Below are 18,380 nucleotides of genomic sequence, written 5' to 3' on the forward strand. Positions count from 1 at the left end.
AGCCCTGGGCGTGGACACTTAGTCACACTGAGGGCAATTTAGGCCGCTCGACCTCAGCCCACTCACCCGGGCAGTGCACAGGCAGCTCTCCTGTCCTCGGTGCCCCCACAACACACGCGTGACGGGCAGGGTGCTGCCCTCCAGCCTGGTGTGCACGAGACACTGTGGTCACCTCTGTGGGGTGCCGCTCCCTGGAGGGCTCACATCTCTGAGGTCGGTGGTGCCCACCTGCAGCCCCCATGATGTCCCCACCGCCCCAGGGACCCGACCGCATCTGCTCTGCACTGCTCTGTGGACACAAAGCCACGTATTGGTGGTGGCTCGGCCGGGGACAAGGCGCAGGGCCTTCTCCTGACCAAGCCGCCTGGCCTCTGTCTTCCAGGGGGACACTGGGCCACAGGGCTTCCCAGGGACCCCAGGAGATGTGGGCCCCAAGGGCGAGAAGGTGAGTGGTAACCAGGATGGGTGTGGGGGGCCTGTGCTGTTCTCCGCCCTGACCCAATGTGGGGACATGCACCCTGGTATAACTGGGTCTTCTGTTCACAGGGGGATCCTGGAGTCGGACCGAGGGGACCCCCAGGACCCCAGGGGCCTCCGGGGCCCCCAGGGCCCTCCTTCAAACCCGACAGGCTGGTGAGTCCTGCTTCTCCTGCAGGGTCGGCTCTGTCCCAGCAGAGGGGCCTCCCGCCCACCTGCAGACCTCAGCTTCCTGAGGCCATGCTGCTCAGTCCAGACCCGGCCTCCCCGGGGTGTCCAGGCCCAGAGACTCAGCTCCTGCCCCCATGGGGGTTGTTATGCAGTGGGGCTGGGGGTCAGCAGGAAAGTCCTGCATGGCTGTCAGTGAGGGGCCATGCTCAGGGAAGCCCAGCGCTGACCAGGCTGCTGCCTCACCCGTGACTGGAGGTGGACGGCCTGGGCCCCTTCTGACTCAGTCTCTCTCCGCAGACCTTCATCGACATGGAGGGATCCGGTTTTGGCGGTGACCTGGAGAGCCTCCGCGTGAGTGTCCCTTGGCTGTGGTGGCCGTGACTCTGCTGTCCCCAGGCGCCAATGGAACCAGTGGTGCGGTGTGAGGCCTGGCGGGGCACCCTGCAGCCGGTGCTGTGTGCAGTGACCATGCTGTGTTATTCCATGTCCAGGGCCCTCGCGGCTTCCCCGGCCCCCCGGGGCCCCCTGGCGTCCCAGGCCTGCCAGGAGAGCCAGGCCGCTTCGGGATGAACAGCTCGGACGTCCCTGGACCCGCAGGCCTGCCTGGCGTGCCTGGGAGGGACGGGCCGCCTGGGCGTCCGGGGCCCCCGGTAAGCCTGCCTGCTCTCGCCCACCCTTGTTCATGTCCAGGCCTGTGAGGGACGGTGAATGTGGGTACCCGTCCCCTTCAACAGCACTGTACTCCCCACCCCCCACATCCTCTTGGGGGGCTCCTTTCTCTGGGCCCCTCTGGGTGGGAGGGGCTCGAGTGGGCAGCCCCGTGGTTCTGGGTGCCAAGCTGCAGGTGACTGTACGCAAGGCTGCTCACCTCCCTGGCCACACGCAGGTCAGCTGGCCTGGCAGAGGCCATTTCCAGGGGTTACTCTCATGGGGCAGGAGTGGGCCCTGCTGCCCGGAGAACGGGGCCAAGAGGGGCCCATGTTTGGGCGACTCGCTGTGCAAGGATTCCGCTGCCCCAGCCCCCAGCGCAGGGGACACTGCGCCATGGCCAGGCGGGGGCCCAGGGGCGTCGCTGTTGAGACTGGGTCACAGGAACCAGGTGTCTGCAAGCTGATTGTCACCAGAAACGTGCTCAGGGACAGAGTTGAGTGTCTTGTGTTGTCCTCCAGAAGGCCTGAGGACCTTTTGCCAAGAGTCTGCAAGCAGCCCAACCTCGGCCCCTGAGGCTGCCCCCTCCCTGTGGGGCTGGCCGCCCTGCTTATCCTCCACAGTTTGACTGACAGTTCAAATTAAACTAACAACGTGGAAGAAATAAATAAAAACCTGATCAAAGTTATTCAAGTGCCCTCAACTGCGGGTCTCCCGAGAGCGTGGCCAGGAGCATCTCGGGTGTTGTCCAGGAAACCTGTGGACACGCAGATGGTCATCTGCTGACCTGTGAATTCTTTTCGGTGACTGAATTCCATCTGCCCACACTCTCCTCCTCTCTCGCCAGGGACCCCCAGGTACTCCAGGAAAAGACGGACAACCAGGACTGACTGGACAGAAAGGCAGCCTCGTAAGTCCCTCCCCCAGCGTCTGGGGTGCTGACCTAGCTCCATAGCGTGTGGGTGTTTGGATGGCAATGCCCCAGGTCACTAGGGAGGAGAAATGGCAGGCCAGGGGCCGTAGGACTTCAGTCCGCCTGGGAGCTGTGGTCATCACAGCCTGACAGCCGGGGAGCCCTGGGTTCTCTCGCTGGCTGAGAACCAGCTGCTGAGGCTCCTGTAAAAACCCAGGACCTTGTTCATGTTATGTATTCATAACAGCGATTGGCCTAAGGGTTCTGAAGAATATTGACACTTTAGTTGGTTTGAACATTTTATTTCAAGTTTGTATTTTGGTTGCATTAGTAACAGAGAAACTTAAAGGCTGCACACCTGTAACCGGGCCTGTGGTTTCCACATGGCTTTGGGGGGTGGATCTGGAGAGGAGCCCATACAGTCACATGGAGACGACGCTCCCCACGATCCTTCCTGAGAACCCGGCTATCTGAGGCTCAGCAGAGGAGCTGGTGTTAGGGAAACCCTCTGTGCTCAGAGTTCTGCAGCTACTGAGCTAGAAAGACTCTCCTCCTGGGTGTGTGTGTGGGGGGCAGTGTTCACCACTGGGCAGCGAGGTCACCTCTGCCCCCCGCGACCGAGCCTCCCCTGGAGCCTCCATTCCCATCTGAAGTGGGGTGGTGGGGGGGCGGACAATGGCAGGAAGAGCCAGAGTTGTGCGAGGGCAACGAGGAGACCCTGGAAGTTTTAGAGAAAAGTCGATGGGCTGGGATGAAGCTCCTGGTCCGGCTGTGCAGTAACTGTTCTCTCCTCCTGCAGGGTGAGGCGGGCGCCCCAGGACCCAAGGTACAGATGAAGCCTGGTGCTGCTGTTCTACCTGAGCGGGATGGACCCGGGCAAGGGTGTGGGTTGGGGGCACGGCAGCCAGGAAAGTCAACACCCAGGCACTGATCGTGAGGTCCAGTCCTGAACCGCCCAGCAGTAGGTGCCACGTTTGTCCTGCAAGACCGTTTCCACCCAAGCTCTGTCTAGGGATGGTGTGAGAGCAGATGTGCTCAGGAGCTGGTAACCCAGCCAAACTCACAAGATGGGGGGATGCAGGGGAGGAGGCTGCAGGGAAGAGGAGGACTGAGAGGGGAGGGGGACTACGGGGATTGGAGAGGAGTGCAGGGGGGGAGTTGCAGGAGGGATGGGGCCTGTGTGGGGGGGAATGTGGGGGGAGGAGCTGCAGGGGAGAGGGGGCTGCTGCTGGGACCCTGGTCTTTCCAGAGCAGGTCCCTGGTGCTCTCACACACAGCTGGTCCCAGGGGGGTCCATACCCCCATGGCCACATCTGTGCCCCCCTCCCTGAGGCCCCAGCCCATCTGTGAGCTGGACCAGCGGGCGCTGATCCGAAGCCTCCCCAGGTGTGAGGTGGACGGGTGGGCACTGACCCACAGCCTCCCCAGGTGTGAGCGCCTGTCCCCAGGATGCTGCTTAGGTGGTGAAGCTCCAGGCCCGTCCACTGGGGAAACCCGTGGGGAGCAGGGGAGGATGACGGGATTGGAAAGCGATTAGACAGATGGTCAGGAGGAACCTGGAGGGAGGGACAGGTTTCAAAATGGAAATGCAGGTGTGTAAACACACACACATGCGCACACGCGTGCACAGGTAGTGCACAGGTACAGGCTTCAGTGATAACCAGGAAAAGCTGGTGAGGGTTCCAGGGAGGGAAAAGGCACAGCCAGGGGTGAAATTCAGCAGAGGTGAGGTCGGGTCCACTGGAGCTGAGACCCCAGGCCCTAGAATTAGATGCTCAGGTGCGGGGGCCACTCGGAGTTGAGAGCACACGCGAGTGAGCGTCTAGAGCGAGATGCAGGAGCTCCAGTGGCTGCCCCCCAGACTCCCTGATGGTAGCGGGGTACCGCCCCCCTGCCTGCTCCTTCTAGTGGAGCTTCCCCTTCTCGCGCGCTGAGCTCCGAGGCCCTGGAGGAGCGTCTCAGGCACCGCCTGGGACTCTCACTTGGTGGTGGTTCCACGTTAAGTGGACAGGGTCTCTTGGGGTCAGCACAAAGGTGCCATAGGATTTGCGCAGCCCCTGCTGGGCTGTTTGTCCCCTGGCTTTTCAGAGGAAAACATATGCAGGATGAGGGCGGGGCACCCAGAATACTGGGATGCCTGGGGTCTTAGCAACACCCGAAGCTGAGGGCGACAACTTTCTCCACCTGCACAGGGAAGCAAGGGAGACCCTGGCCCCATCGGCGCTCCTGGGGAGCATGGCCTGGCAGGAGCCCCTGGACCCGCAGGCCCACCAGGGCCCCCTGGCCCCCCCGGGCCCCCAGGCCCAGGATTCGCCACAGGGTTTGTGAGTACCTGCTGCTCCTGGCTCCCCATGCCATCGGGCACCCACGCTGACCGGCACTGCTGGGGCCACAGTGGGGCCACCCCTACCTGGGCTTGTCTCAGCTGGCGGGGGTGGAGTCTTCACAGGGGAGCCCCTGGCCGTGTCGCCCAGGACGGGCGGGTCGGCCTCAGAGTGTGGAATGGGGGGACATTTATAGCCCAGCATGTCTGGGGTCCTGGGACCCCACCCAGCAGGAGCCCTACAACATGTGACCCCCGCCCTGAGAAGCCACCCTCTCTGGGGGTGGGCCCAGGTCTCTTCCTGTGAGAAAGACACAGACCTGAGGGTCCCTGTGTTCTCCTCCAGGACGACATGGAAGGCTCCGGGAGCCCCTTATGGTCAACAGCCCGAGGTGCCGATGGGCTGCAGGTGAGCACCAGAGCTGGGCTTGGTCAGCTTGGGGATGGGACTTCCTGGGGGCAGGGCACCCCGGGACTGGCCTCTGGTGGGGACCAGAAGCAGCGCCATGAGGGGCGGCGAGCTGCCTATGTCCAGGACGCTGTCTACCTCGGGCCACCGGGGAGGGAGTTAGGTCTCCAGTGTGCCAAGTGCCACTGGTGGCGGAGCTGAATGACCGCTGGCAGGCTGCGCCCTGGAGATGGTTCTTGCTGGGAACGCCCACCCACATCTCCTTATGGCTGTAACTTTGTGGCACGTTTTTGACCTGAGCAGAACTTTAACTAAATAAAGATGGGGCCAGTCCTATGCTATTCCACCTCGTGCCATCAGCGTGTGCGCTGGTCAGGATCAGATCCAGCTGAGAGCCTGGTGTCCAGAGATAACAGGGGCCTAGACCAGACGGACGTGCAAGGGGCTCGTCCAGGAGACAGGACACCTGGGATGGGCAGAGAAGGGGCTCCTTTCCCTCAGGAGCCAGCACAGACCCCACTGGGGGTGCTTGGGGGCCTGGAACCAGTGTCCAGCTGGGCCCTCGGAGTCTCAGCCCAGCGAGGGGGTGGCAGATCAGGCCTCCTGCTCTGCACACCACTGCTTGAGGGTCCTCACTTGGACAGAAGCTAACTGGGGAGGGGAGCAGTGTTGCCCTTTAAGTTGGTACCTTCCCCTTTATGCGGCAGAGAGGCTTAGTTTGGGTCAGTAGTGGTTGGCTGCCTTGGCATCAGGTGAAATGTGAGCCAAGGTGACCAGGCAAGATTGCAGGGGCTGGGGTCCCCTCTTTAGATCCAGGGACAGAGCTGCAGTGCGCCTTGACCCTGGAGGAGTCCATGGGCTCTTGCATGGCCTCAGTGATGGAGACCCTTGAGCGAGGTTGAACCAGCCAGTTGGATGGCAGTGTTGTTTCTCGTTAATAAAGTGCAAGTCTCTTTGTGTTGGGGTGACTCAACACTCGTCATCTGCAGGGTGGTGCCAAGAACAGACCACTTCTGGGAGTATGCGGGTGTGCAGGTCCCTGTTCATAAATGCCGTTTTCCTCCATGTTTGTTAAAAGTTGTGAGCACGGGAGGGGCTGGTTTTCTTATGGGGAAAGGCTGCACCCTCAGGGGCAGGAGAAGCCCTGACTGGGCCCTGTTCCTTCTCTGTCCCCCACAGGGACCGCCCGGCACGCCCGGAGTCAAGGTCAGTGAGACATCTGTTAGCCTGGGGGTGCTCGCTGCTGCCAGGAGCCACTGTTTAGTGGCCTGGAGTTCCTTGTGGGGAATTTGCAAAGTACAAGAAAATCTAATGGGGGAGTGGTGCCCAGGGCTGGGGTAGGGGTGGCCTGGGTAAAGATGGCGGTGTCCCTGCCATCTCTCTGACTGCAGGGATCCAGACCCTTGGCTCCACATGTCCGAGGTCTGTGCTGATGGAGGGGAGAGGGAGTGGGGCTCAGGGAAGGAGCCTCCAGCCCAGGGCAGTGGGTGGCGCTGGGCAGAACCTGGCTGCTTCTCGTGGTCATCCTCACTTGGATCTGCCCCCTCTCCCTGTCCCTGGAGGACAGCGGCCCCCCCACCCCTCACACACAAGCCTTCCCGGGTGTGCAGGGTCCACTGATTGTCAGCTCCTACCTGCCACCCAGTCCCTTGGAGCATTCTGCTTTGATTTGCAAGCCTTTGGGACAGTTCAAAGAATTGCTTTTTAAGCAGGATGAAATTCTTGCCTTTCTAAAGCTGTGACGGTCCCCTGAGTGCGGCTGCTCTCCAGAGGGGCGCAGTGGCCTGGCTTGCTGCACCATCCAGGGTGGCACTCCACCTGTGGGGGGCACAGGGTCCCAGCCCTCAGATCTGAGCTGGGGCTGCAGTCTGGAGCCACCTGAGTGGTTCCCTGGAGGAGGGGTGGGTGCCGCCCAGCGGGTGGGCAGCGCTCGCAACCCCACAAAACCCTTTGTCCACTTCAGGGGGATCCTGGAGCTGTGGGGCCACCAGGGAGCAAGGTAAGAACGCTTCCTCAGGATCAGGAAATCCATAGTGAGCAGCTCTGGTCTGCAGACAGGGAGGGGTCCCCAGGCTGAGGTCAGGGCTTGGCTGGTCCACACCAGGCCCAGCATCGTCCTCCCACCACCCCCAAATCCACCCTCTCCAGGTGCCCCAGGTTTTCCCTCCCATCTCAGCTCTGCCATAGAGGCCTCTGACCCCTGCCCCCATGGTGCTCCGGAGGAGGCTGATCAGGTTGAATCACCCCTAGAAACCACGGCCTGGCCAGCTCCCAGACACCGTGGCTCCCAGATACTGTGGCTCCCGGAAACAATGTCCACTGGGCCCTGGCTGACATGTATGTTGTTCTTGTGTCCCTGCAGGGAGAAGTTGGAGCAGACGGAACACCAGGCCTCCCCGGCCTCCCGGGCAGAGAGGGTGCAGCTGGACCCCAGGTAAGTGACCGCCAAGGGCATTGGGGCCGACAGCCCCAAGGTCGCCACACAGGGATGAGAGCTGGCGCCCCAGCGTGTATCTCATTGTCCCCACGGGGACCAGAGACCCCAGCTCCAGGGGATGTGAGTGGGGGTCCAGGCTGCCAGAGGGGTTCCTGCATAGCTAACACCCCACCCCAGGCCCCACATGGTCAGTGAAGAAAAACTCCACGTCTTCACTCAAGGCCAGTCCCAGAGGCCTGGCATCTCCAGGAAGCGGGGCTCATGTTCTATGTATGAGAAACTATTTCCTTTCTGTCTCCACAGGGACCAAAAGGAGAAAAAGGGACTCAGGGAGAGAAAGTGAGTGTGGGGGGTTGTGGGAATTGATGGACGGGTTGGCCGGTGCCTGGCGGGACCAGGGCTGCTGTCCTCTGCCCCAGGCCCACCCAAGTGGCCTTGGAGAGTTGGGGTGAGGATCCAGGCTCAGAGCCTGCCCTGCCTGGGTGGGGGGTCGCTCTCGAGACCACTGTGCTCAGCCCCCAGGCACCTCCTCACACCCCGTGGGCACTGGGAGCCCTCCCAAGTGCCAGCTGGGCTGCAGTTCACCCCCCACAGGAAATGCAAGTGTGGATCACTGGCTTTCTTTTCCAGGGAGACCCAGGGAAGGATGGAGTGGGGCAGCCAGGACTCCCGGGACCCCCCGGACCCCCAGGGCCTGTCGTCTACGTGTCGGAGCAGGATGTAAGGACCTGCATGGGTGGGCACACGCTCTGCCTGGCCCCCCAGGGCTGGTTGCGGTCATCAGGGCCTCCCGTCCTCTCCCATGGGACAACCCCCAGAGACACGGGGCCCCATTCTCCAGGTTCCGCGGGGCTTCTCGTGTGGAGGTCGGGCCTTCCAGAGCTGTCCCTCACTGCCCCCGGCTCATGCAGTTTGTATGCATGTCACATGCTCCTGCTGTGACATGTCCCCCCAGGGTGGGGCCCTGTCCCCCGGCCCCAGGGTCCCGGGCAGTTTCTTTGGTGCGGGAGGCAGGCTCCCGGAGGTGGAAGGGACTTCGCTTCTCATCTCGGGGACCTTGGGAGGATTTCCTTTATGCTGACTCTCTGTGGGTCTCTGTGGCTAACGTCATAGTAAATGTGGCACTCTTCCTTCTTTCTCCATGGCTCTGCTGACCCGTGGACAGAGAGTGCTGGCGAGTGTGCCAGGCCCCGAGGTACATGCACCCTGGGATGGGCTGGGCGTGGGCAGCCTCTCCAGGGGGGGAGTCCTGACTGTCCTGTCTCTGCAGGGCCGTGCGGGCTTCGCTGGCTTCCCCGTGAGTACCTCTGGTGGGGGTGGGGCGTGGGGCCTCCCAGCGCTGAGGGTGGGGGGAGCCCATGAGGCCGAGGAACTGAAGCAGGAGCCCCCGTCTGGCCAGGGGTCTCAGGCAGGCATCTGGGGCTGGGCTGTGAGTCCTGGTCCAGAGCAGGGGCGTTCCGGGCAGCCCTCTGTGTCTCCCCACAGGGACCAGCCGGGCCAAAGGGAGACCTGGGCGCCAAAGGCCAGCAGGGCATCCCGGGACCCAAGGTGAGGAGCCCCAAGGGGCTGTCTGGGGTCACTGGGTGACTGCTTGGGGGGAGGGGCCTGGGGACGGGGGCTGTGCCTGGTGCATTCCCTCTGCTTGTTTCCCTGCGCCAGTGGAGGCCCCACTCATGGCTTCCTGTCCTTGGGTGTCGAGTTGGTGCCAAGGGGAGTCTACGGGGGGTGTGAGGCCCATTCTTCCCTGAGCTGGCCTTCTGACCTGCCGCTCCATTCCAGGGTGAGAAGGGAGAGCCGGGCACATTCTTCGCCCCCGATGGCAGAGCACTGACCCCCGCCCAGAAAGGAGCCAAGGTGAGGGGTGTCTGGATGAGTGCGAGGCTTTGTCCAGGCTGGGGCCATAGAGATAGCACAGAGGGTCCTCCTAAGGGGGCAGGTCCTGCCTGTGCATGGGAGCGTCTCCAGGTCAGCTTCCAGAAAGTTCTGCAGCCTGGGTCCCTCGCCCACCTGTTTGCTCCTCTCCCACCAACCTGCTGGGAGGGCCCCCATAGCCTAAATCTCAGCTCAGCCTTGGCCTGGCTGGCCCTTTGTCTTCTGCCAATCAGCTGAACCCACCTTGCAGAGGGGCTGGGGGCTCTTGGGGGGCCTTGTTTCTTGGCCTCGGCCTCACCCCTGGGAGCTGCACCCCCTGCAGTGCCCAGCTGGCCCTCAGCCTCTGGAGGCATTACCACTAGGGCTGCGGTCCAGCCTTCCTTCCTCAGGAGGGAGCCAAGAATGGCTGGGCTCAGGAGTGGGTCCCTTGGGGAGCCTGTGCCCTGGGTCCCCTGCTCCCAGTAGGTGACCCCCAGCCATGGGGAGAGCTGGACCCAGACCAGCAGGCTGTTGAGGACAGGCCTACAGGGGGGCCCGCAAACCCCAGCCTGGACTGCAGGGCCGGCCCCCCAAGCTTCAGGACCCCTGGCGTGTGCCCCATGCACATGCCCAGGACACAACCCCCAGCCACAGCCCCCTCCCTCTAGTTCTTTCCTTCCCTTCCTGGGCTCCACTGCAGGAATTCAGACAGACACAGAGACCCCTTGGGGCTGCCTGCTGGGGGGTGACCTGAAGCCACCTAACGGTGCCTCTGATTTTCTGTTCAGGGTGAGCCTGGCTTCCGAGGACCCCCGGTGAGTAGACCAGGCTTCCCCAAAGTGCACACACTTGTGCTGGGCGTGAAAGCACACGGGAGGCTGCGGAGGGCACTGCTGCCTGCCTGACTGCTGGGTGGGCGGGGAGCCGAGCTGACATCCGGCTGCACCTCTGAATGGGGGGAGGGTATTAGGAGGGAGACCCCAGACGCGGGTCTGGTTCCTGCCCACCTGAAACCTGGTCTCCCCCTCCCCCCACAGGGTCCGTACGGGCGGCCCGGGCACAAGGGAGAGATCGGATTCCCTGGACGGCCGGTAGGTCCCTGGGTCTGAAGCCAGGTGCGGGCGTCAGCCCAGGCCCGTGTGGAGAGGGGGCCCAGAGGCGAGTGGACTACAGCCCCATTGCTGCCCTTCCCCTGGAGACCACCCACCCCTCAAGCATGGCTCTCTGCAGCCCTGCTCACAGGCAGCTCGGGTCCCAGAGGGACAGACACCCTGAGGAGAGCCTGGGTGGGGACAGGAGCTGCTGGGCCGGCACCCCAGGGCCCACGCAGCAGTGCTGGCCAGCGCCCTGCAGCCCCCACCCTCTGTGCTCTGCCGCAGGGGCGTCCCGGGATGAATGGGCTGAAAGGGGAGAAGGGGGAGCCGGGGGACGCCAGCGTGGGATTCGGCATGAGGGTGAGTGTCCGATGGGGTGTGCGAGGCGGGGCGGGGGCATCCAGGCCCGGGGGCCTGGTCTCAGGGCTTGGGTCTCAGAACTCAACCCTGGGTGGCTTCTGAGTGGCCTCGACATGTGACCATGGACATGCAGAGCCTGGAGCACACACATACACGCACACACATACACGAGCCAAGGCCACGGAACAACATGGTTTTCCTGGAAGGGCCCTGGGTTGGGCACCTCCTGCCTATAGGGCTACGGTTTCTGTCACCTTTTGAGCCCAGGGTCACAGATCGGCAAGGTCGCCAATTAGGCCCTGTGACATCTCCATGCGAGATGCACCATCGAGATGCAGGACTTCTTCCGGACCCATCTGGGCTCTTAGTGAACCCGTGGCCACTCGGAGCCTTTTCCCTGGACCCGCTCCCTCCCAGCCTGGTCACTGCCTGGCTGAGCAGTGTGGGGTCCTGGGGGCGGCGGTTGAGGCCTCTGCTCTTCTGGTGTCTCTGGCACCACTGTGTCTTCATCTTGCCACCACCTCCTCGTGGACCAAACCGTGGTGGACATTTCATGAGGACTCACAATGCAGGGCAGCGACCTGCAGAGCTCCGTGATGGAGGGGGATGGTCACTTCTGTCCAGGAGGAGGTCGGGGGCTGTCCAATCCTTCCTGCGGAGCTCAGTGATGGAGGAGGACAGTCACTTCTGTCCAGGAGGAGGTCGGGGGCTGTCCAATCCTTCCTGCGGTTCTGAGTCCCCAAGGCAGCATTCCAGCCGCTGTGCGCTTGCCCTGATCAGAGTCCAGTGGGACTGGCTGCTTCATGGACCGAGCTTGTGGCTCTGTTCTGCTTTAGCCCTCTCTCCTCAGCCACAGGGCAGGGCCAAAGGTACCCAGGTGCTGAGAGAGGGCACACATGAGGTCCTAGGATCGTGGGCCCCGGGACCTTCATCACTCAGGCTGGTCCTTTGTCAAATGAGCCCTTTTGGAACAGGCACTTCTGATGCTACACGAGTGGACTGTCTCTCCTCTTTCCATGAGTGGGTGAATGAACGGAGAGTCACGTTCATGCAACACGAGTGAAACCCGCACGTGCTGGCCTCGTGGGCTCCCTCTGACCTTGGAGACACACGGCCGACCTTCAAGCTGGCAGTAAACACCGAGCTATGTCTGAGGTCGTGTCCAGCCCAGATGGCCGCCCGCACGCCCCCCATGGGACGGTTTGAGGAGGACTGTCATCTGAGGCTGGGAAGGGGACAGCCATGGCCACAGAGCAAACTGGGCGTTCTTGATTAGATGTTTTCTGACTTTGCTGCGATTTTCAGAAACGCTCCCGCGCATGTCTCACATCCTCTCCAGTGTCGGTGGCCTGGCTGGGAGCGTGACTGACCAGATCTTTCTCTTCCCCCCACACAGGGTCCAGCTGGCCCACCTGGGCCTCCGGGGCCCCCAGGCCCTCCCGGGACTCCTCTCTATGACAGCAACGTGAGTCACCGAGACCCACTCTTCTCTACACTGGCCTCCTTACCCCTTCCTGACCCCAGGGAAGTTAACCCCCAGGGAGGATCTGAGCCCTAGAGAGGGTCCGAGCCCCAGGCAGGGGCAGGCCAAGCATGACCTCTGCGTCCGCGGTGGGGGTCCTTCTGGGAGGGGCCAGGGCAATGGGACCCAGGTCCACCCACCTTGTAGGCTGCACCTGGTGGGCAGTCAGTTAGAAGACAAGCCCCCTGCCCCTGGGGGGAGATGAAGGTGGGGGAAGGGAGTCCTCTCTGGATCTGGGCTCCCAAGCATGAGCCTGTGGTGCTGGGGGGTGGACACCCCCATTTCACAAGGCTCAGTGATGTGGGGCAGTCATGTCACGACCAGAGCTCCAACCCCAAGTCCTCTATCCTCTCCCCGCCTCCCTGCTTCTCTGTCCTGGGGAGAGGGGTGTTGGGGACGGGGCCTGTGTGACCTCACAGGGGCTTCCAGGGAATCGGGGCAGAGACCTTGGGTGGGTGGTGCCCTCAGTTTCCAGGGCGCCTTCCTCAATGGCCACCTTTGGCCCATACTTCACAGGCATTTGTGGACTCTGGCCGCCCTGGACCCCCGGGATTGCCAGGTGAGGGGTCCTGGGGCCTCAGGGAGGGCAGGTCAGCCCCTCCGGCCACAACTCAGAGCAGGTCTCGTGGGGTGGCCCTCATGGGGGAGCTGGATGATCTGGGACCGCCAGCCCCAGCTGACCACGGCCCGTTTATTGGGCTCCAGGGTCCCCCCTGCACAGCCTTCCAGGAGGTCCAGCTGTGGACAGGAGTGGATGCCGAGCAGCCACTCGCTGGCTGTCCACAGTCCAGCTCCAGCTCCTCATGCCAGCCCCTCCCGGTAGGGGCGATGTGGCCTCTGGGAGCAGAGGCTGCGGCCCCTGGGCCGTGACCACCAGGCACTGGCTGCTCACGAGCTCTTGCTCTGAGGGTCCCCAGGTCGATCCACTGCCCCCTCCCTGGCCCGGGCCTGCAGTGCACTTGGCGCCCCCCAGGGTCAGGCCGTATGCGGGCAGGAGGGCATCCTAGCAGCCTCTGTACACGTTCAGTAACAGGCACTGGGGTCTGTCTCTCCAGGGCACCAGGGGCCTTCTGGACCCAAGGGTGACAAAGGAGATGTGGGCCCTCCCGGACCACCAGGTGAGAGTGCTCTGAGCTGGGGGGCTGCATGTGTGGTCGCCTGCCCACCTCCTGGAGGAGGGGGGGCAGTCCCTCCCGGGCTCAGGGGCTCTGACTGGACGCCTGGTTTCCTGCATAGCCTTGGGGCAGTGCTAGGGGGAAAGGATCTCAGGGCTGAGGTGATGGCCAGGCAGGGTGTCCCCGCACCCAGTCTTTGAGGAGCGGGGCTGGGCCCCCATGTGAGTCCGCTGGGGAGACCCAGCATCCCCAATGCACTTCAGGAGCCTTGTCGGCTGGCATCCTCCAAGGGGGTGAAGCCCCAGCATCTCAATGTCCCCTGAGATGGCAAGAATCCCCAGCTGAACCCTGCTTCTTCAGGTGGGTAAAATCAGATCAAGTAGGCGCTGGGAGCAGGGTGGTCAAAAGCCAGGACAGCTGGACCCCTGGGCACTGCCAGCCAAAGGGTGACCGAGGGCAGCACTCTGGGGGAGGGGCAAGCTCAAGTTTGCCCTTCAAGGTGTCCGAGCAGAAGCTAACCTTACTCTTGAGAAAGGTGAGCTCGTCCAGGGCCTGGGTTTCTTGAGGAAGAAGTGGACAATGTGGACAGGAGTTTCCAGGCTCGGACTTAATGGTGATGACGGTGCCTGGATGCGGAGGGAAGGCGACGCCAGCGCAGAGTGGAGCCGTGGATGAGAGTGGGATTTAATTGTCGTGCTGAAAACCACAGCCTCTGGATGTGAAGATCTGTGTGACTTCAGCAGCTGGGACCCAGATGACGAGGGGAAGGGTCAGCATGGAACTCGGCCGACGTGCTGGGAAGTTGGACAAGCTGAGGGAGGTCAGACATGTGGGTGAGGACACGCGGGTCAGGCAAGGGGCAGACGGGGTGCAGGAGAGCATTTGAAGGCGTCATGGCTGAGCTTCCAAACCAGAGACAGGTTCAAGGTCATGTTCGTGCAGAGTCCACACGACCCACAGCTGATCCCTCACGAGGACGGGAGGAGCCAGAGGGTGCAAAGGTTTCAAGACATTGGAAGAAATTAGCGGCTCGCCTAGAATTCAGAGACCCAGGTTCAATCCCTGGGTTGGGAAGATCCCCAGAGAAAGGAATGGCTACCCACTCCAGTGTTCTTGCCTGGAGAATTCCATGGACAGAAGAGTGTGGTGGGCTACAGTCCATGGGGTTGCAAAGAGTTGGACGTGACTAAGGGACTAACACTCTCACTAGAAGTCTGCATCCGGTGAAGACTTCCTTCTATAGGAAGAGGAAGTGGGTAGCAAGGCTAGCCCAGGGCATGAGCCCCCCGGTGGGCTCACCTCAGGACCAACCAAGACAGAAGGGACATGCCTCTGATGGTGGAGCGGAAAGGTAGAGAAGCATAGGAAACACTCGACCCAGAGTCGGCACGAGAGGAGAGGAGCCTGGAACAGTGGGGCAGAGAAGCTATGTTGAAGCTTTGGAACACAGAGTGAAGATGGAGTCAACCCAGATCCATTGGCGCATACGTTCAGAGAGTGGGTCCTTTCCTGTTTAAGGACAAACGTCGTCAACGGGACAAAAACAAAACTATGCTGCTTACAAGAGACACCCCCAAATGCAAGGATGTGAGAGCTGAGGGGGAAGCGGGTTGTGGTCTGGTGAGAAGGGAGCCGTGGGTGTGTGCGCACGCCTGTGTGCACTTGTGAGAAGTCAGACAAGTTATCTTAGGGCAGGAAACACTCCCTGAAATTTTTTTTTTTTTTAAGTTTATAATCAAGGGGTAAATCCACCAGGAAAACACAGCAATTCCAAATTTCTGTGCCCCTAACAACATAGCTTCAAGATACAGAAAGCAAAAAGCAATAAATCTGAAAGGAAAAACAGAATCACTCATCAGAGAGGGGGACGTGTTAAGTGAGGGAGGCAGCAGACGAGAGGCCGGGTCAGCCCGCGGGTGGAGGAGCTGCACAGCCGTGACAGCAGCCCCCCAACCGGCACTGGGGCCCCCAGGCCCTCGCCCAATGCATGGCCAGTCCCTGCGGCGTGTCTGCCCTCAAGGGTGCGACCAGGAGTCAGTGTGGAAGACACCATACCACGTACAGCCACAGCGTGCACGACCACGCTTTTACCTGTGTGTGTGTTTGTGTGTGTGTGTGTGTTCAGTTGTTAAATGAACATCCCGTGGTGGTCATTTCACAGTAAACATCAGTTGGTTGCATCCACAGTGCTGTGTGTCAGCAGTAAAACTGAACAAAAACACCAAAAAGTATCAAGTAATTGGGAATAAGTGTAACAAAACATGCAGGAGATCTCTGCACGGAGATACAGAAGTTATAGAAAGAGGAGGAGACGTAGGTACATTTGGGGGCCGGGGGATATGGGAGGAAGTCTGCCTCTCACCAAGCTCTCCCCAAAACCCCTCCATAGGGCAGTTCCCATTTGACCTCCTCCAGCTGGGTGCTGAGATGAAGGTGAGTACCACCCCTCATCCTCACAGTGCCCCCCCACGGGGCCCCAGAGGGCACCCAGGACCGGCCATCCCTGGCTCCACTTTTCGGGAACTTGGCGGATGCAGTGGGAGGTTGGGAGGCTGAGTCCCGTCCTGCAGGCTGGCCAGGCCTGGGCTGCAAAGCATCTGGCTGCCTCACCTGGGCCTAGGGCTGCTGTGCCCACCCCTCCTCACAGCGGCAGCCACCAGGAGCCAGACTGTCACCCACAAGCATTTCCATCCACAGGGGGAGAAGGGGGACCGAGGGGCCGCTGGGCAGAAAGGAGAAAGGGGTGAGCCCGGGGGCGGAGGATTCTTCGGCTCCGGTGTGCCTGGCCCCCCCGGCCCACCCGGCTACCCAGGGATTCCGGTGAGTGGGGCCCCAGGTCGCCCACAGCTGCCCACACACAGGAGCCTGGAGCTGAGGGAGGTCCCCTCTGCGGGCTGGGCCCTGACTACCCACCTTGGTCCTTTGCCCCAGCAGGGGTACCCACGCGGGAGGCACCCACAAGTCAGGCCTGGTGGGCTCACAGCAGCCACCCTCCCAATCGGGCCCTGACCTGGGGGCACCTCCGCTCCTGCTGGCGCTGTCCTCCGCCGAATCCCCTCAGGGAGACCCTCTGTCCTGAAAGTGTCTGGGGGCCCTGGGGTTGTGCCTCTGTGTGGGGCTGCCCTCGCCTGCATCCCAGGGTCCCCTCCCAGCAGAGAGTGTGCAGGATGGGGACAGGGAGGGGACAGCGGTTCGGGGACCATGGGCTAGCGGCAGATGCAGCCCAGCCCCTCAGGCTTGCTTGTCCCCGGCCTGGGGACACAGGTGACAAGGCTCCGTGTTCTCTCTCCCCCAGGGCCCCAAGGGAGAGAGCATCCGCGGCCAGCCCGGCCCTCCGGGACCTCAGGGACCCCCTGGCATTGGCTACGAGGGACGCCAGGGGCCTCCTGGGCCCCCTGGACCCCCAGGGCCCCCGGGACCCCCTTCCTTTCCTGGCCCCTACAGGCAGAGTAAGTAGGGTAGGGAGTGGCCCTGGGCTCCAGCTCCCTCCAGGCAGGGCCAGTGTTCCTACCTCTGGCTTCTCTCTTGTAGCCATCAGTGTTCCTGGCCCGCCAGGCCCACCTGGGCCCCCAGGACCCCCTGGATCCATGGGCACTTCTTCAGGGGTAAGCACCGCCCTGCTCCTGACCTATGGGACCCTCACTGCCCAGCTACCCTTTCCTTTAGAGGCTGTCAGGGGACCCCAGCACCGAGGGCCCCGAGACATGGCTTCCAAAGCAGAAGTGGGGGCCCAGGTGTGGCTGGGGTCAGAGATGGGCAGGGGCGGATGGGAGCCACTGAGAAGGTCCCTCTGCTGTGCAGAGGCCATGTGGCCCAGGGCCTCGGGGGCTGACATCTCCCCACAGCGCTCCTGGGGCCATCCTGGGGAGGAGGGGCGACCTAGGTCTTCAGACGTCCCAGCCCCACCCCTCTGTGAGCCCTGAGGCCCCTCCGCAGGGATCCACTGGGCTGGGCTTCCAGCAGGTGAGGGTCTGGGCCACGTACCAGATGCTGGTGGACCAGGTGACGCAGGTGCCGGAGGGCTGGCTCATCTACGTGGCCGACAGGGAGGAGCTGTACGTCCGGGTCCGGAATGGGTTCCGGAAGGTTCTGGTGAGTCCTGGACGCGATCTCCTTGCACATGGCGGTGGGGGTGGGGTGGGGTGGCTTCCCGCCTCGCTCTGGGATGATGGGAGGTGGAAGCTCGGTGGTGAGGCCTGGTGAGGCCTGGGTGAGGGCACCAGACCAGCCAGGCAGGGTCCCCTTGGGTCTGGGCGTGACGGCCAGTGATCCCCCATCCTTGCTCACCTCTCTCCACCTTTTATTAGAAGCTGTTTTGTAGCAGTTTTAGGTTCAGAGACAAGTTGCTGTTCCTTTTTAAACTGACAGATGTCCTTACTGTGTGCTGGGCATGGGGTGGGGGAGAGGTGGGGGGTCACCAGGATGCAGCCACGCCGGCTTCCACTCAGGGGTGGGGTGGCCTGGGTGAGTGGTGCCGGCTGGGTCAGAGGTCCTGAGGTGACCCCCCCTGTTTTCTTCCAGCTGGAGGCCCACGTGCCCCTCCCCCATGGGACGGTAAGGATCGCCCCTTCTTCCCACAGCCAGCTCAGGGCTGGAGGGCCGGAGCTGGGTGCTCAGACCACACTCATTGCCCTTCCAGGAGAGAGGCTCCTTTGATTCTGGTCTCTCTGCCCTCATCCACAGGGACAGACCCTTCAGGGGTGTGAGTGGAGGGAGAGGGGGAGATAGTCCAGTTTCCCTAGGTAGGGGCTGTGTTACCCGGCAGCGGCTCCTCTGAGTAGAAGTCACGGTTTCTCAAACGGTTCAGGAGTGGGCTCCATCTTAGTGGGCATGGGGTTCTGTGTGGGTCTGTCTGCTGCCGCAGGGGCTTGGGAGTCCCTTCTCCAACTCAGCACCTAGCTGTGCCCCTCCCTCCCAGTTGCTGGGCACTGTTCCAGGGGACAGCTGCGCCTAAGCAGGCACGGCCCCCGGCCGCAGGTGACACTGTCAGGGAGACAGGCACCAGGGTAGTCGGCAATGGGCAATAACATGGTGATATAGACAGACACGTCTTACGTGGA

At 62.3% G+C, this 18,380-nt stretch overlaps 1 protein-coding gene across 8 annotated transcripts in view; it reads left to right on the forward strand.

Moving 5' to 3' along the window:
• COL18A1 (collagen type XVIII alpha 1 chain) overlaps positions 1 to 18,380 on the forward strand; it is a 96,382-nt gene that overhangs the window by 74,989 nt on the left and 3,013 nt on the right. For 3 of the 8 annotated variants that reach the window (XM_045166586.1, XM_025292860.3, XM_006052229.4), the window contains 29 exons: positions 383 to 445; positions 547 to 633; positions 946 to 999; positions 1,140 to 1,298; positions 2,144 to 2,206; positions 3,009 to 3,035; positions 4,402 to 4,533; positions 4,879 to 4,941; positions 6,121 to 6,147; positions 6,905 to 6,940; positions 7,304 to 7,375; positions 7,682 to 7,717; positions 8,009 to 8,098; positions 8,544 to 8,573; positions 8,649 to 8,675; positions 8,864 to 8,926; positions 9,158 to 9,232; positions 10,018 to 10,044; positions 10,267 to 10,320; positions 10,609 to 10,683; positions 12,080 to 12,148; positions 12,722 to 12,764; positions 13,261 to 13,323; positions 15,710 to 15,753; positions 16,018 to 16,140; positions 16,616 to 16,769; positions 16,852 to 16,925; positions 17,284 to 17,412; positions 17,842 to 17,874. In XM_045166586.1, coding sequence (XP_045022521.1) covers positions 383 to 445; positions 547 to 633; positions 946 to 999; positions 1,140 to 1,298; positions 2,144 to 2,206; positions 3,009 to 3,035; positions 4,402 to 4,533; positions 4,879 to 4,941; positions 6,121 to 6,147; positions 6,905 to 6,940; positions 7,304 to 7,375; positions 7,682 to 7,717; positions 8,009 to 8,098; positions 8,544 to 8,573; positions 8,649 to 8,675; positions 8,864 to 8,926; positions 9,158 to 9,232; positions 10,018 to 10,044; positions 10,267 to 10,320; positions 10,609 to 10,683; positions 12,080 to 12,148; positions 12,722 to 12,764; positions 13,261 to 13,323; positions 15,710 to 15,753; positions 16,018 to 16,140; positions 16,616 to 16,769; positions 16,852 to 16,925; positions 17,284 to 17,412; positions 17,842 to 17,874 — 1,992 coding nt within the window. Of the gene's footprint in view, positions 1 to 382; positions 446 to 546; positions 634 to 945; positions 1,000 to 1,139; positions 1,299 to 2,143; positions 2,207 to 3,008; positions 3,036 to 4,401; positions 4,534 to 4,878; positions 4,942 to 6,120; positions 6,148 to 6,904; positions 6,941 to 7,303; positions 7,376 to 7,681; positions 7,718 to 8,008; positions 8,099 to 8,543; positions 8,676 to 8,863; positions 8,927 to 9,157; positions 9,233 to 10,017; positions 10,045 to 10,266; positions 10,321 to 10,608; positions 10,684 to 12,079; positions 12,149 to 12,721; positions 12,765 to 13,260; positions 13,324 to 15,709; positions 15,754 to 16,017; positions 16,141 to 16,615; positions 16,770 to 16,851; positions 16,926 to 17,256; positions 17,413 to 17,841; positions 17,875 to 18,380 lie in introns of all 8 variants that reach the window. The other 5 variants (XM_044947739.2, XM_044947767.2, XM_025292856.3 and 2 more) reach the window with 4 other exon arrangements.

Source organism: Bubalus bubalis, chromosome 1 (assembly GCF_019923935.1).
Source record: "Bubalus bubalis isolate 160015118507 breed Murrah chromosome 1, NDDB_SH_1, whole genome shotgun sequence".
In the NCBI taxonomy this organism is placed as follows: Eukaryota; Metazoa; Chordata; class Mammalia; order Artiodactyla; family Bovidae; genus Bubalus; species Bubalus bubalis.